Here is a 14,983-nt window from a genome sequence, read left to right on the forward strand (position 1 = left end):
TTTTTTTTATGTGGGACTCTTTTTTTTTTTTTTAAAGACCAGGTTGAGTCTGAGTGAGTTACTATCAGGTATCTTACTACAAACTTGAATTAGCTGCTCTATTATTGAACATACAAAATAACCCAACCATTTTTAAAAGCTCAGGAAATTAAGTAACTCACTAAATAATTTGTCCATGGAAAAAATGCATTTACTGATGAAAACTATTATAAAGAAAAAGTTAATAGATAGAGACTCTTGATCAGTCTTTAGAAATGTACATATGTGTCTCTATCTGACCCAAATTTTGGAATTTAGCACAGAAATACCTTTATTATCTCACAGATAAAACTTCCATATCACAGTGGCTGATTTTTGTCATTATTAATGCTTTAATGTATATTGTATTACATGGAAATTTAGTGTCATGAAGTGATGTCTTTAAGCTGATTGTACAGCAATACTGTTAGATCCATAAATTTAAAGGTGAGCAGTTAAAATGCTTTAGTTTCACCTTCATGCACAGTGCCTTAAAACAAGATACCTTCTTCCTCTGTTTTGTTATAAGAGAGATTTCTTTTTTTTATTCCATGAAGAACTTCTTTCAAATTTGTCGTCTATAATGTCAGGTCTTACAATTGTCCAAAACCTGCAGTGCCTTCTTTCAGTCTGCCATGGAATCAGTGACACCAAGTCGGACAGTCCTGTGCAGTTCTAGAATCTCTTTCTTGAAGCTTCTGAATCGTTTTGAATTAGATTTCACTGCAGTCAGCTCCAGAACTTTCACTGACATCAGTAAGGCTGAAAGAGTAGGACAGTATTCTTGAGACTATACAGTTCAACAAAAAATATTTCAAATAAACAGCTATTTTCTTATGCTCTGAAATCAAAGATTTCGTGAGACCCCCCCTCTGACTTGGCTGTGTGGTGAGATTGAAGGAGGTGACTAAGTGCAACAAGCCTGTGTATATATGCAAGTCACAGCTGGTTACTGCTCTGTTCAAAATGGGTATTTCATGTTTCATCTGCCTTTATCTTCTGTTTTTTGCAGAGGGATGTTTTTTGTGCTGTTTAGAGGAGAAACATCTTGCAGAAGTGCAAGGGCTAGGTAGATGGAAATACACCTGCTATTCTTGTGTTGTTTGAAGAATGTGTGCGTAGGAGTTTGGAAATTTTTTTTAAAATCATTGTAGCAATGAGTTGTTTACAGAAGTGATGACAATCTCACAGCATTTGCCTTCTGTTCAGGCAGAACATCTGACCAGCTGCTACTGGGGAGGAAACAGCAATGCTATTGACCGGCACGATCCCAGCCTGCCTTACCTGGAGCAGTACCGTATTGACTTTGAGCAGTTCAAGGGGATGTTTGCTCTCCTCTTCCCATGGGCGTGTGGAACTCATTCAGATGTGTTAGCTGCACGCTTATTCAGGCTTCTTGATGAAAATGGAGACTTGCTCATCAACTTCCGTGAATTCGTCTCTGGGCTAAGTAAGGAGAATTCACAGCGCTTTCAAAAGAATCTGACCAAAACAGTATGTTTCTAAAGGGAATCCAGTCCTTCAGAAACGCAGATGTTGTATTAGCTGCTAATTTGCATAAGTTGTCTTTAAGAGCTGTTCTCGCTACTGTTCAGTTAATTTTATCATGCCTGTGACAGTGGTTCCCACTGGGGTTTAGGCTGGTCTCAGTCCATCTATATTAGCCAGTGGTGTATCACACTGGGAGGAGGACCACACAGGAATTGTACGTCCATTAGGGTCTGAGGACTTCCCTGACCGCTAACTTGACACAAAAATGACTTGCAACTTGTGTACTTAATGGTGTGATTACTTATAATCAAAGTTTTTCCTTTGGGAAAGTCTTTTATATGTTGTCATGTAGTGTTCTTCCCTCAGTGACACTGCATTGTGTTACCTGCTCCTTAAATGTTCCCTGAAATTTGGGAATTTATACCTCTTGTCAGTGCTACCAGCTCTGGGAAGGGGAGAGAGGCAGCATTTGCTCGCTTGGTTGTTCAGGAAGCAGACCTGAGATGTTTATGTGCACATATAAGGGACAGGGGAAGGATAGAGTGAGGATGACAGTTTTGTTTGGTCCTGAGTGAAAGGGCTTCTCTTTAGAAGCCTGCTGACACCCCATATCGCTTCCCCTCACGCAGGGACACATGTTTTGCACCTCACAGTATATGCAGTGAGAAGTACTGCCTATATTACTTCTGAAATCAGTAACCAAGACTGTAGACTAAGAGAAAGAGCAGGATGGAAGTCACCTGAAAAGGAGAAAATGGAGGTGCAGGTCAGGTAGGGAGGCTGAATGTCATTAGTAGAGATTACAGCCTGCATAAGTCTTGAAGAAGCAAGATTTCAAGACATGAAAGTCAATATTGCAACAAAGGGAATGTGCAAGCCCCAAGATTAACATGAAGAAGCAAAGATGAGACAGGAGCTGGCCATCCCTTTTTCATGTATGGCAGGAATCACTATAAGTGACCAGCATTGCCATCTGTTATGTGTTATTTCATGGCAACCTGACATTTTCTCCAGCTTTACATTTTGATCCTTTTTGGGAGAGAAATGGTTTCCCGGTCTGGCTTTCAGCAACTCATTGTAACAGTATTTTTCAGCATTAATGCAAGGCTGCATTTGGAGCCCTAAAACCTCTGTATGGCAGTGGCAACACCTGTTCTCTCACAGCTGCAAAATAGCTAGGTGACAATAAAACAGATTGCACACCTCCCCTTCACACCACCCAAAAAAACAGTGCTTCCTCTGATGCAGTTTTGAATTGTGTTTGAGGGACTGTTTGCCAGGTAATGCTTAATGGCCTTTTGAGCCATGACCCATGGATTAACTCTGATGTTTACAGGATGCTGTTAATAACAATCAACCAGTTATTGGTTGAGACAGCATTTTTTGAACCAATAACGAGTACCAAGAACAAGGAGCAGTGTTGAGTACTGCGAACAGAAGAGAATGTAAAATGCACAAATGTGGTTATAAGCCAACATGACTGAACTAAAATAGGTTCAATGGGTTAAACAACCAAAACTGCTATTCTGGAAAACCACCTTTTTTCAGAAACTAAGCCCATAGCCTGAAAACATTTTTTTTCTTTTTTAAAAAAAGTCAACCCCCTGACCCTTTTTTTGTTTAAGAAGCACATGAGTGGTAGCAAGCACAAAACAGTCAACAAAAACAACATGGGATTTATTTGAATATACTCCACCATGCCCCAGGACTTTTAAAAATTCCACAAACATCAGCTGCTTTAGTCTGCCTCACCAACCCAGTATGCCTCAGCCAGGAAGATCTCCTAAATGAGGAATATCTTCTGCTGGAGCAAGACACATCTGCTCAACAGGGGACTGTGTTGCCTTTTCCTTGTGGCTGTCCCAGAAAGCACGGTCAGAGGATGGGCATTCTGGAGGTGACCTCTGGGGACCATCCTCTCTTCTTACTGTGTTCACAGCAGTGTTGGTCTCTGGCCCTGGTTAAGGAGGAAATCCTAGGCATGGCCCATTTCAGAGGGTGCTTGTTGATGGCTGAAGCAGCTGCAGCGCCTGAAGCATTTATTGTTTTCACAGCTCTATCTTTCAATGCCCTTCTTCCACATAGCCATAAAGACCTGTTCCCTCGAAGCCTCTTTGCTGCTGCTGACTAGTAGCTTCATGAAGAGAAGTTAAAAAGGGGTGCTGTGTGTCCCAGCATGAGCTTATGGCCCTTTCTTCTGTGCCAGCATGAAATCTTTGGGATATGAGTGCTGAAATCGAAACTGGGAATCCCCTGCAGCAAATAGCTCAAGAACCTCCTACTTCAGGTGCCTCTAGGGCCTCAACTGAGCAAAGATGGAACAACCTGCCCTATTCTTCTGTACATCTACTCTGTGTCATCTTATGGCAAGTTCAATTAAAGTAGTGATCTTGATTAGTTTGCTCTAGCTGTGCTGCTCAGAAGGGGCTGTCAGCCTTGGTTTTGAGCTGTTTGGGATATTGACTTGTGAAAGACCTCACCTGCACCCCCATACCACGTTGGATTATAGCATGTCACTTGTTGACTCAGGATCCCAGTAAGCTCGAGAGATTTCCACATAGAGTCAAAGTCGTCCCCTGCCATGTTTTTACAAGACTCTCTTCTCAGAGCATGCAGCTTTTCCACCTCTCCAGCAACTGCTGGTGACTGCAGCCTCTTGCCCCAGCTTCATGCAAAAGTCAGCATCATGAAAACTGTCTCTCAAGGAGTACCTGAGGTTTGGGTTTTTTTCTGAAAACACCTTTTCTTCAAGCACAGGTTGCAGGAGGATGTTCAGAAAACGGTATTTAACCTTGCCGCTCTTCTGATCCTTTCACAGGGAGGTAAATGCTGTACAAACACTCCGCACCCCTCTATCTGTGTTCAAGGGGGGGTCAACTGAAGCCAACACTTTTATGTTACTACTAAGTTTTATATGAACAGAACAAAGTTCTAACCTGTTTAACCACTTCGTTAATGGCCTCAAAGAAGACAGGAAAAAAACTGTGCACATATGACATTATGCCCAGAAAACACTCAACACCTACCTAGTGTTGACAGAGGGGGAACAGTCAGAAAGGGGGATCAGTGAAGGTTATTCCTAGTCATGCCATGAAAAGGGGTGTTGGTGGTCAAGCCCCCAGAGGGCTAAGAGCAGGTTTGTGTGAGGACATTGTGAAGGTGACAGCTTTCACTGTTGCTGTTTCCAATAGAAAGATTCAAAGGGCGTAGTCGTGCTCTCTTCCAGGGACAGTTTTTTCTCTCACCACAAGTAAATTTAAAATTTCTCGATAAAAACTGGTGGTGCATCATCTGAGACTCGTACTGCAAAAAGACAAGACTTGTTGAAACTTGTTGAAGTTAAGTTGACTCCAGAGTGCCAGGAAGGCAAGTATTTCTGGTTGGGACTCAGAATGGTCTTACCACTGCCCCAGGGCTTTGGTGTTCAGGGATGCAAGGGCTGTGCTGGAGGCCACTGAATTCTCTGGAATCTCCTATAAAATTATCCCTACACTGCAGCATGCAGGTCAAAACGGTGGCCTGAGGTGTCCACCCATACAAAGGTCTCGCATAACTCCCCATAATAGGGGCACATCTACCAGAGGTCTGTTCCTCTTTTGTTGTTTGTATGAATGTAGCCTTTTTTTTTTGTTTAGTACATCTTCAGTCCTCAGATCTTGGGTAGTCTACTGCAGCTAACTATCAGGTAGCTCCTGCAAATTCTAGTAGGCTTAGGCTGTTCTTCCCTTTATAAAACTTTCTGACCTCTCCCAGGGGAGACCCAGAGGGTTGTCTCTGAGAGAGTCCAGATAACATCTTTGGTAGATTTATCCCACATTGTGTTGTCTTCATTCATGTACATTTTGATGGGAAAAAGGGCCTGGCATTAGGAAGCACACACAAATTCATCTCAGGCAAACAGCAGTACCACTTGAGCTTTTTCAGTTCTCTTCACATCTGGGGACACAAGCCTGTATGTGTCACCAGATATCCTGTGTCCTGAATCCTGTTTTGATGAATGTGTCCCTGGCCGTTGCTGGAGAGTGCAGAACTGCAGCCTATTCTGTGCTTTGGTTATTTTGTGTTGCCATTAGCAGTGGGGCACTTCACATAGTATCTGGGTGCATAACCCAAGATACAGTTTCACCAGAAAGGAGAGCATTACCTGCGTGGTGTGGTACACCAGATAAGAACATAAAGAGGTTTTGTGCATAAAAAGGAGCAAGCTGAAAGCTAAATGGCTGATGTAGAGTACTCAGTTCTTTGGTCTAACATCTGTATTTATTGTAGTCTTAAGCTTTAGGGTAGACTGTGATTGTATTTGTCAAACCACGCTTTGTAGTTTGCGTAGCAGAGGTAAGTTGACACAGTAACCTGGAAGGTAAAATAAATCTCTTGTGTAACTTAATTAATGAAGGTTAATTCATTTGTTTATGAATTGCAAATCATAACAAGTAAGATTTATGTAGAAGTCTAATTATCTGTTATTTCAGTACTTTAAAATTAACTACTATCCATTTAATTAATTGGAAGGAGGGGCTACAATAGACCACTTGGATTTCATACAGCTAATTGTAGCGTAGACCAGAAAGGAATAGGGGTTGAGGTAGATAAATCACTAGAAAGTATTGCCTGAGCATCAGTTTAGCCCATGGCAATGCTGTGATAAATGCTGTTTACTTGTATTTCTCTTTTTTTTTTTTAAATATCTTATTGTTCTAGATCATGTGATGTTATTATTGGATCCTCAGATCAGAAAGTTTGAAGTCCACACAAAAAGGTCGTCTTAACTTTCAGCTGGAGGCCTTTCTGAGTGGTAATGTGATGATCACAGATTACTTTTGAGTGTTATAAAATAGACATTTAATGAAGGACACAAGGTTGAAGTACAAAATTTATGGTCTGTGTTCTCTTGCTGTTGTGATTCTACTACAGACCGTGTGATCTTAGAAGTCAAGTGACGCTTCCTTATGATCTCAGGCTGTAAAGAGAGTACAGTGCTTCTCAAGAGTGAATGTAGCAGATTCTAAAATGAAATATTTGTAGCAGTTATAAATAGACTAGCGTTGAATGCTGGGTATTAACATACTGTATATAATGCTGTTTAGGTGCGGCATGCCATGGAGATCTTACAGAGAAGCTGAAGCTACTGTATAAAATGCATGTTTTGCCTGGTAAGTAGTGATGTTAAAATAGCTGTCATCTTGTTGAGAACAGAAATTTGAGGCAGAGTTGTTTATGACTGGCTTTCCCAATTAAAAACCAATTTGTGGGAATTATTGTAGCTGGGTATGCAGCAGTAAAATGAGAGCTTCAACTGTAACCAGACATGGATTTGGAAAGTCTGCAAGCACCCATGCAGCCCTCTATTGCTCTGGCCACAAACAGGCCATTTATATGTGTCTCTTACCTGTTCAGCTAGGGTTGGTGGCTTCCCCCACGCATGACAAATACAGTCTTCTTCAGCATTTGTTACCATAGTGCACTTTATTTAACAGTGAAGCTGTTCCTGCATGCCCTGGCTACTTGTTTCTGTCCCCAGGCTTTCTTCTTGTTTGCGCCTCTGGGCTGATACAACTGGTACCTGGGAACCTCCAGATCATTTCATAGATGTGTTTTCTGGGAAGTTGTACAAACTGTTGGACTCAGCTAAGCGAGAAAGTCACGTTATGGGTGGAGAGAGGATGGAAACATCTCAAAACAGTTTTGCCCCTTGTCATGGTTTAACCGCAGCCAGCAGCTAAGCACCACACAGCTGCTCGCTCGCTCCTCCCTGCTCCCAGTGGGATGGGGAGGAGAATCAAAAAGAAAAAGTAAAACTTGCGGGTTGAGATAAGAATGACTTAATAACTAAAATAAAAATAAATAATAACAATAATAAAATATAATAATAATTGTAAGGAAAATGAATATAATAAAAAGAGAGATAAAACCCAAGGAGAGACAAGTGATGCACAACGCAGTTGCTCACCACACACTGACTGATGCCCAAGCAGCGATCCGCCCCCAGCCACCTCCCCCCAGTTTATAGACTGGGCATGATGTTCTGTGGTACAGAACATCCCTCTGGCTAGTTCAGGTCAGCTGTCCTGGCTGTGCTCCCTCCAGCTTCTTGTGCACCTGCCTGCTGGCAGGGCACGGGAAACTGAAAAATCCCTAACTTAGGATAAAGCACTGCCTAGCAACTAAAACATCAGTCTGTTATCAACATTAATCTCACACTGAATCAAAAAATCAAAAACACAGCACTGCATCAGCTACTAGGAAGAAAATAAACTTTATTCCAGCCAATACCAGGTCATCCTGGAAGAAAATGATGTCCTGGAACTATGTCCTCTCTGGCTTGTCACGTGTGTGCCATGAAGAACCTATTGCTGTCCTCACTGAATCTGTGATTTAAGTATGTTGCAATTGTTTGGGTAGTTTAATTCTTGTGCTCATTTACATCCTCTGGTAAAGATACCTAAAGGCTTTGAGAGGACATTCACCTTCATGTGCTTTGAACATGTGTCCCTGATTGCTCCCAGCTGGCTTTGCTGGAGGTAGGCTTGATTGACTCACTAGTTTAACTGGAAAAAATTGTAATTTTATTGAACTATAATGGAAGAGATCCATTTTGAAGAATGCAGCTCCTGGTATTCAGGGACTGGTAAGCTACCCTGCTTAGGACGTGCTGAGCTGCACAGAAGAAAGCAATGGAAGTAGACATGGGAAGATGGGCAAGCCAGACTCTGAAGGCAAACAGCTACTTGTTAGTCCAACAGTATTGGATATCAGGGAGGAGACAGTACAGGTCCAGCTGTTCATATCCTGTGAGCTGAAAAGAGATGGTTCCTGACCCATCACGTCCTCACACTTTTACTTCTAGAAACTAATGTTCTGAATGTATCAATGGAAATATGTTCTTGTTTTTAATTAAAGGGTGGGATTTTTAGTGAAATAATTTTATTGTATTGCTTAGATCCATCCCCTGAGCAGGAAGAGCCAGACTCTGCTTTTGAAGCTACTCAGTACTTTTTTGAAGACATCACACCGGAATGTACACATGGTAGGCATCTTTTGTCTCAGGCGGGAAAAGATGAGGTAATGCATTTCAAACAACATGGTTTTTTAGGAAGCTACTTTTTTATTGGATTAAACTTTGAAGTATTCTCTGTAAAAAGTAGTGTGTAGTCCTCGTATATGCAGGTGTGTGTACACTTAAGAACTCCCTTGGATTGTGCATTGCAGAATAATGTCATCGGTGTGTTACAGTAGAAGTAATACTGTGATAAGTACAGCACACACACCTTGATGGAGAATGGGAATAAATATATTGGCTTTGAAGAGATATTTGGATCAAAACTTAAAATATTCTAAAAAAAAAACCAAAGCCAAAAGATATATCAAAATGTAGTTCAGCAGTTTGAAATCTTCTTGTACCCTAATGAAAACCTGGGTCTTGTCACTGTTGCCTTAAATAGCATTCTCTTTGAGATATTTGATGTTAAGTTTCTCTCTGATTCAAGAATAATATTGCCCATCCTTCAGATTACAGGGGGAAGGAAGGTGGTTTGAAAATACAGATAAGAATTAATAGTGTAGAGATGGTAAGAATTAACATACTAGAGAATTAATAGACTAGAGATTACAATTTTAAGTCCTGATAGACAGAAGAAGATGCATTAATATAATCACCAAGTGTATCATGCTAGAAGCTGTTTGTGTTGTGGTAGCACAGGCTAATCATTGTACCACACGATCAAAACTAAAGATGGTCTCTGTCTTAGTATTTATATTATTAATTATGTGGAATTTGTCATCAGATTTAAGAATAAGCAGAAAACATCATTTAGTCCTATCCTTTTTACTCTGCTTTTTTTTTTGCAGTGTAAATATTTTCTTTATTTTGCTCTGTACACATGGAAAGTATGTATGTATCTAAAACCACACTGATCTCTCTCCCCCCACCCTTCCACCTTCTAGTTGTCGGCCTAGACAGCAGAAATAAACAAGGAGTAGATGATGGCTTTGTTACAGTGAGTCTGAAAACAGACAAAGGTATGCATGGTGTCTCCATTTGAATTACAGCTTTCATTTCTTGTAAAGATGCTCCCTTCAAAAATAGGGAAAAAAAGTATTAATGTAAGGTTTCTTTATGGACTTTTCCTGAATTTCTGGGTATGTTGACAATAGGCAAGAAGAGCTCACAAGAGAATCGAAATTATCTGCGAATGTGGAGCCAGGAGAATAAATCCAAAGCAAAAAACACAAAGGACTTGCCCAAACTAAATCAGGTACTTCTGCTGAGGCTTTTTTTTTCCCATTAACTTTAAACTTTCTTCACATACCTACAAATATTCAATACATTAATACTGAATAAAGGTTTTCTTTTGAGGCAGATACATTTTTTTTACCAGAGCAGCAGTCAGCTGATTACAGAAGTTACCGTTTTCAACATATTGTCACTGGCATTCAGCTCCCAAAACATCCTAAAAATGAGATACACAGCTATAGGAATGATAACTTACTATCTTGATCTCTGGACAAAGGGTGATGATATGGCACTGAATATCCCCAGATAGCGCATAGAGTCCAATAGACATTACTTGAAAGAAACATTTTGTGTCTTGTAATTTATACTGTCAGTCTCATTCCCCGTAGCTCCCCAGCTGCTGAGGAGGAGGAGAAATACTGGGACAGCTGTTTCCTCCAGAGCATATAGGGAAGGTTTATTCCCTGTAGAGTAACTCTCTTACTTAAGGTAGCCCTAAGCAAATTTCCTTCCTGCTTAATTTGAGTCCTGAATTCCAGAAGGCTCACATCCAGCTAACTTGCCACTGTCAATTCAGAGAGTGCTGTGGGTCTCATTTAATTTTTCATTACTTCTCATTAGTTAATAAGTCAACACAGCATTGTTCCTCCAAGAAAATCCACCAAAATGAATGCTGAGTGTCTCAGTGCTCACCCTCTGCTGCCCTCCTGTGGCTGCAGAGAAATAAAATTGTCATTTGTTAGAAGAAACATCCAAGTTTATTCTAAAGAGCCTTGAGAGAGGCAACACACCTGGCTGCCCAGTCATAGCAAACGCTTTCTCGGCTGCATCTAGATTATTTCCAATTTCAGTTTAATCCTGTAAACGATTGTGTCATACCTCCATTCCAGACTTTTTAAAGCGTTTTTGTAGATCTCAGTCTGATCTGTTTCCTGCTCTCATTAAGGTTTGCTCCCTCTGTGTTTAGGGACAGTTCATTGAACTGTGCAAGACAATGTACAATATGTTCAGCGAGGACCCCAATGAACAAGATCTGTACCACGCTACCGCTGCTGTGACGAGCTTGCTTTTGGAAATAGGTGAGGTTGGTAAGCTCTTCAGCACACAGCCCACAAAAGAGACAGACAGCAGCAGTAATGGTTGCAGCAAAGCTATCCCAAGCGAGCTGTTTCAGAAGAAGGAGCACCAGCAGTACCCCCTCGAACAGCACAAGCCGTTCCAGAGCAGCCTGGTCAGCGGGGATGAGGAGGCCGTTTGCACCGACAGCGCTCTGGGCATGCAGATGGAAGACATTAAGCTCGAAGACTCTTCTCCCAGGGACAACGGAGCCTGTTCCTCCATGCTCATTTCCGATGATGATACAAAAGATGATAGTTCGATGTCCTCCTACTCGGTACTGAGCGCAGGTTCGCACGAAGAAGAAAAGCTGCACTGTGAGGACATCGGTGAGGACACCGTTTTGGTACGGAGCAACCACACCGCTTCTCTTCGTAGAAGCACTAGCATCGACAGGGACTGGGCCATTACCTTCGAACAATTTTTAGCCTCCCTTTTGACTGAGCCAGCGCTGGTTAGGTACTTCGACAAACCTGTGTCCATGATGGCTAGGATTACTAATGCTAAAAACATAAGGATGATGGGGAAACCAATAACCTCAGCCAGTGACTATGAAATCTCTACTATGTCGGGATAAAAGGCAGTCGGGTTTTTTATTTATTTTTTTTATTCTGTATTTATTAGTACCTGGCACAGGCCTTGGTATTTTCAGAACATGATTGTTTTCACTAATGTGAAAATGCTGGGGTGCAGACTTAACTATCTTGAAGTATAATCACTCTTTCTGTGGGAAATGTTACACAAATGCAAATTTTATTCAAAATACAGAAAAAAAACCAGTTGTCAGTGAAGTGTGTGTAGTATTAACCTTGCTGTCAATATAAAATGGTAAAGATTAGTTCTTCATTTCTAAATGTAAACTTAATGCCGATATTTATGTGCATTTTTAAAATAGACATATATAAAGATCTGATTCTTGGGGAAAAAAAATAACAAACCAGGAAGTACCTAAAATTTAAAGGGACACTGTCAACCTGAATAGGACCTCAGGTGAAATTAAGCTCCAGGCAACATCCCTGAAGGATAATTTTATTTCATATAACTTTTTTGTCAAAGAGGATAAGGGGTTTAACGTATGCTTCAATTTATTATTTTTTTGTAATATACAAAGATCACTTCAGTGACACATGCCTGGCTCCTATCTTCCTCTGCTTGAGACTGGGATGCTCCAATAGAAGCAAGAAGGCCATCCCAAGCCTAGCTGGCACATCAGGCAGATGTAGTTAAATGTGATGATTTCTGCTCCCACAGAAGGCAGAGCCCGTTGGCCTTTCCCGGCGTTCAGTGGCCTCTGGCTGTGCCAAACCCAGCCCAGGGAGAGCCCTTCCCCAGCTGCAGCCATCAAGGAAAGGTCTCCAGCACCACCCTGCCTGGAGCTGTATTTCCAACCAGTGGACTTGGAAGCTTTGTTCCAGCGACGGTGTATGCAGGTCCCAGAACAGATTGGTAGAGTCTCTTTTTAAAAATTGAAAGCTGTTTTTAAAAAAGTTTAAAAAAAAAAATTATATATATATATATATATATACACATACTTCTAAGGCTGGATCTACAGCATATATAGCTTAGCTCTTAAAACTAACCTTTACCACCAACCTATTATATCCTTGTTAGACTAAGAAAATAAAAACCTGTATTGTATAAGTCTTCATTTACAACAGTGTAAAGTGTCAGTAATGAAAAAAAAATCTGCAAGACAATGTAACTGAATGTTTAAGTCTTACTGAGAACACTGTCACTTTATATAAAATTAATAGTATTCTGTATCAATTTACTGAATAATATGTTGAAATGAAAACTGGAGCACCTGCACTTTGAATCCTTGCTTCTTTTATACAGATATTCAGGATTTTTTTAAATTCTGTTAGCTGTTTTTTTAATTAATATTTTTTTGGTTCAGGATCATGCTTATATGCCTAATCTTTATTTGCTGTTTTAAGAAGATTTTCTGTAGAATACCATTGATTTTTTTTTTATACTCCTGTATATTGCATCCATATAACTTGCAGATTTTTTAGCAGAAGCTATGTTTAATTCTTTTGTCTTAAAAGAATGCTTTTAAACTGTCAGATGAAGTGGTTTTTAACCACAAATAGGTAATGTGAACAAATAAAGTACACTCTGCACAGATTTGGTTTTTAACTATTAAAGACATGCTAGAGGGAAAAGTGGGTGACTGTGGTTTATTACACAGACAAATGACACTTTGGATCTTCAGCACCGGGTTTCAGCACAAAAACATTTGTTGTTTCCAGGCCTGGTTTTGTTTAACACTTGGATGTGTTTAATTCCATCTGCACCGAGCAGCCCATGCAAGCTTCTCTCACACTACCCACTTTCATTGAACAATTTTTCCTGCTATGCTCACATTTGGTGACAACAGTTTTTATTACATTTTAAGACGCCCAGATATTTTATGACCCATCTATGCTTTGCGGTAACTCACTGGGCGTGCTTTTAAGGCTTGAAGTTTTTTACAGGGTACTGGTAAGCTGAGATGTCAGCCTCAAAACCATGGCAGTGACGGAACAGACATGGGTGTGCTCTATTCAGTTAATTATTATTTTTGAAACTTACTATCTCATTGTATGTGTGCAAAGTTTATTTGCAAAATATGGCTGTTAACTTCCCAGTGCTGCTCATATATCCCTTGTCTCAGTTTACTGTTGATTTTTTTTTCTGTTGATGAGTTTTCTCCTTTATAAGTTAGCCATATGTAGACTATGTATAACAGTATGAAAAAGCAGTATAGTCTTTCTGCATATGAGACTGTGCAGATTGGTTTATATGTGAATATCAAATAATAATATTCATTTGAAGCCATAATCACCATTTTGAAGAATATGGCTTTGTTTTAACTTAAGATGCCAAGGCCAGAGCAGGGTGCTTTACTGCAGTGTCTGGCAGCTGGATAAGTTAACTCAGAAGTCTTCAGCACTAAGAGTTAACATCCTTAAGCAGGCTCTTGACCTTTTTAAGTTTGCAGATCCCTAAAATATTTTTCTTTTAGGTGTCTGTCAGGGTAAAGTGAATTTAGGCCTATCAGCAATCTTCCATACACCTCTAGAGATGCACAGAGCACAGATGAAAAACATTTCTTTATCTCAATAGGGCTGGCCAGCTTTGCTCCACGCCCCACCCCCAGCCCTGGGGGTACAACCTATCAATGAAAATTATTTTGCTCTTACAACTTTTATAACAAGAAGAGGCATCACAAGCAGATCCATGGTGTAAACAGGAGCTGTTTTACAAGGCGACTTTTTTTTGTTTTGCTCCAGTAGCCTTCCTTGCCTTCCCAATCATGTCAGCAAAGCTCCAAAGTGTAAGCCAGGTCATCTTTAAGAATGGCTTTGCTGTAGGTAGCACCCAGGTGAGCTGACTTTCTCCAGATTCCTCTGGGTGAGGCTGCTCACCTGATTAGGGCCACACCAAATGGCCACCTGGCAGTAGCTTATTTGATGATAAAATCTGCTGTGACCTGTTCTTTAGTAGCTGGATGGAAGTTGATGAAAGCTACAAAAGAGTTTGACTGACCAGCGCACGGTGATGTGAAACCTTTGACAAGATGTGAGCAAATATTTTTGAAGACTTACCTATATGTAGGCATGCTACCCAAGCAAATCAGTATGGCTTTAGAAGTGCCTAGCTCTTGTGCTTTGTATGCTTTGAGAGAGTCTCTTTAATCTGTGAAATGTAGCGTTTACTTAGGGCTGTTAGTCTCACAGCCAGGGGAAAAAAAAAAAAATCTTGTTCCTCTTTAAAGCTGAAATCTGTGACTGGACACTGACATGTGCTGCTTTTCTAGTTTAGTAGGAGCCTGGTGGGAACAGGGTGCTGCCTGCCTGCCAGGGAAATGATGGAGGAGTGGGAGGTTATTCTATAGAGCTTTCTCTATTAAAAAAAAAAAAAAGAAAAAAAAAGTTCTTAAATTTTCTTCTGTCTTTCACCTTTGTCAGATGCTGATAGCGTATGAAAGGTCAGCGGTACTCCCTTCATTGTAGCATCTTACAGCTCCTGAATTTGCGGTGTTAGAGCTGAGAGTTGTGTTTGAGGCTTGTAAAGGTTTGGGTTTGTGTTGCACAAGTTTTGGTCAAGCAGACAGAAAGCTTCTTATGTGATGTATTAAAC

The 14,983-nt window shown here is 40.6% G+C and overlaps 1 protein-coding gene across 5 annotated transcripts in view; it reads left to right on the forward strand.

The window, feature by feature from the left end:
- TBC1D9 (TBC1 domain family member 9) overlaps nt 1-13,255 on the forward strand; it is a 56,265-nt gene extending 43,010 nt beyond the window's left edge. For 2 of the 5 annotated variants that reach the window (XM_074905041.1, XM_074905043.1), the window contains 6 exons: nt 1,228-1,468; nt 6,597-6,662; nt 8,450-8,536; nt 9,454-9,539; nt 9,672-9,764; nt 10,710-13,255. In XM_074905041.1, the coding sequence (XP_074761142.1) occupies nt 1,228-1,468; nt 6,597-6,662; nt 8,450-8,536; nt 9,454-9,539; nt 9,672-9,764; nt 10,710-11,435 (1,299 nt within the window). In that variant the 3' untranslated portion in view covers nt 11,436-13,255. Of the gene's footprint in view, nt 1-1,227; nt 1,469-6,596; nt 6,663-8,449; nt 8,550-9,453; nt 9,540-9,663; nt 9,765-10,709 lie in introns of all 5 variants that reach the window. The other 3 variants (XM_074905042.1, XM_074905040.1, XM_074905044.1) reach the window with 3 other exon arrangements.
- Nucleotides 13,256-14,983: the final 1,728 nt, after the last annotated feature.

This window comes from Athene noctua, chromosome 4 (genome assembly GCF_965140245.1).
Source record: "Athene noctua chromosome 4, bAthNoc1.hap1.1, whole genome shotgun sequence".
Classification (NCBI taxonomy): domain Eukaryota; kingdom Metazoa; phylum Chordata; class Aves; order Strigiformes; family Strigidae; genus Athene; species Athene noctua.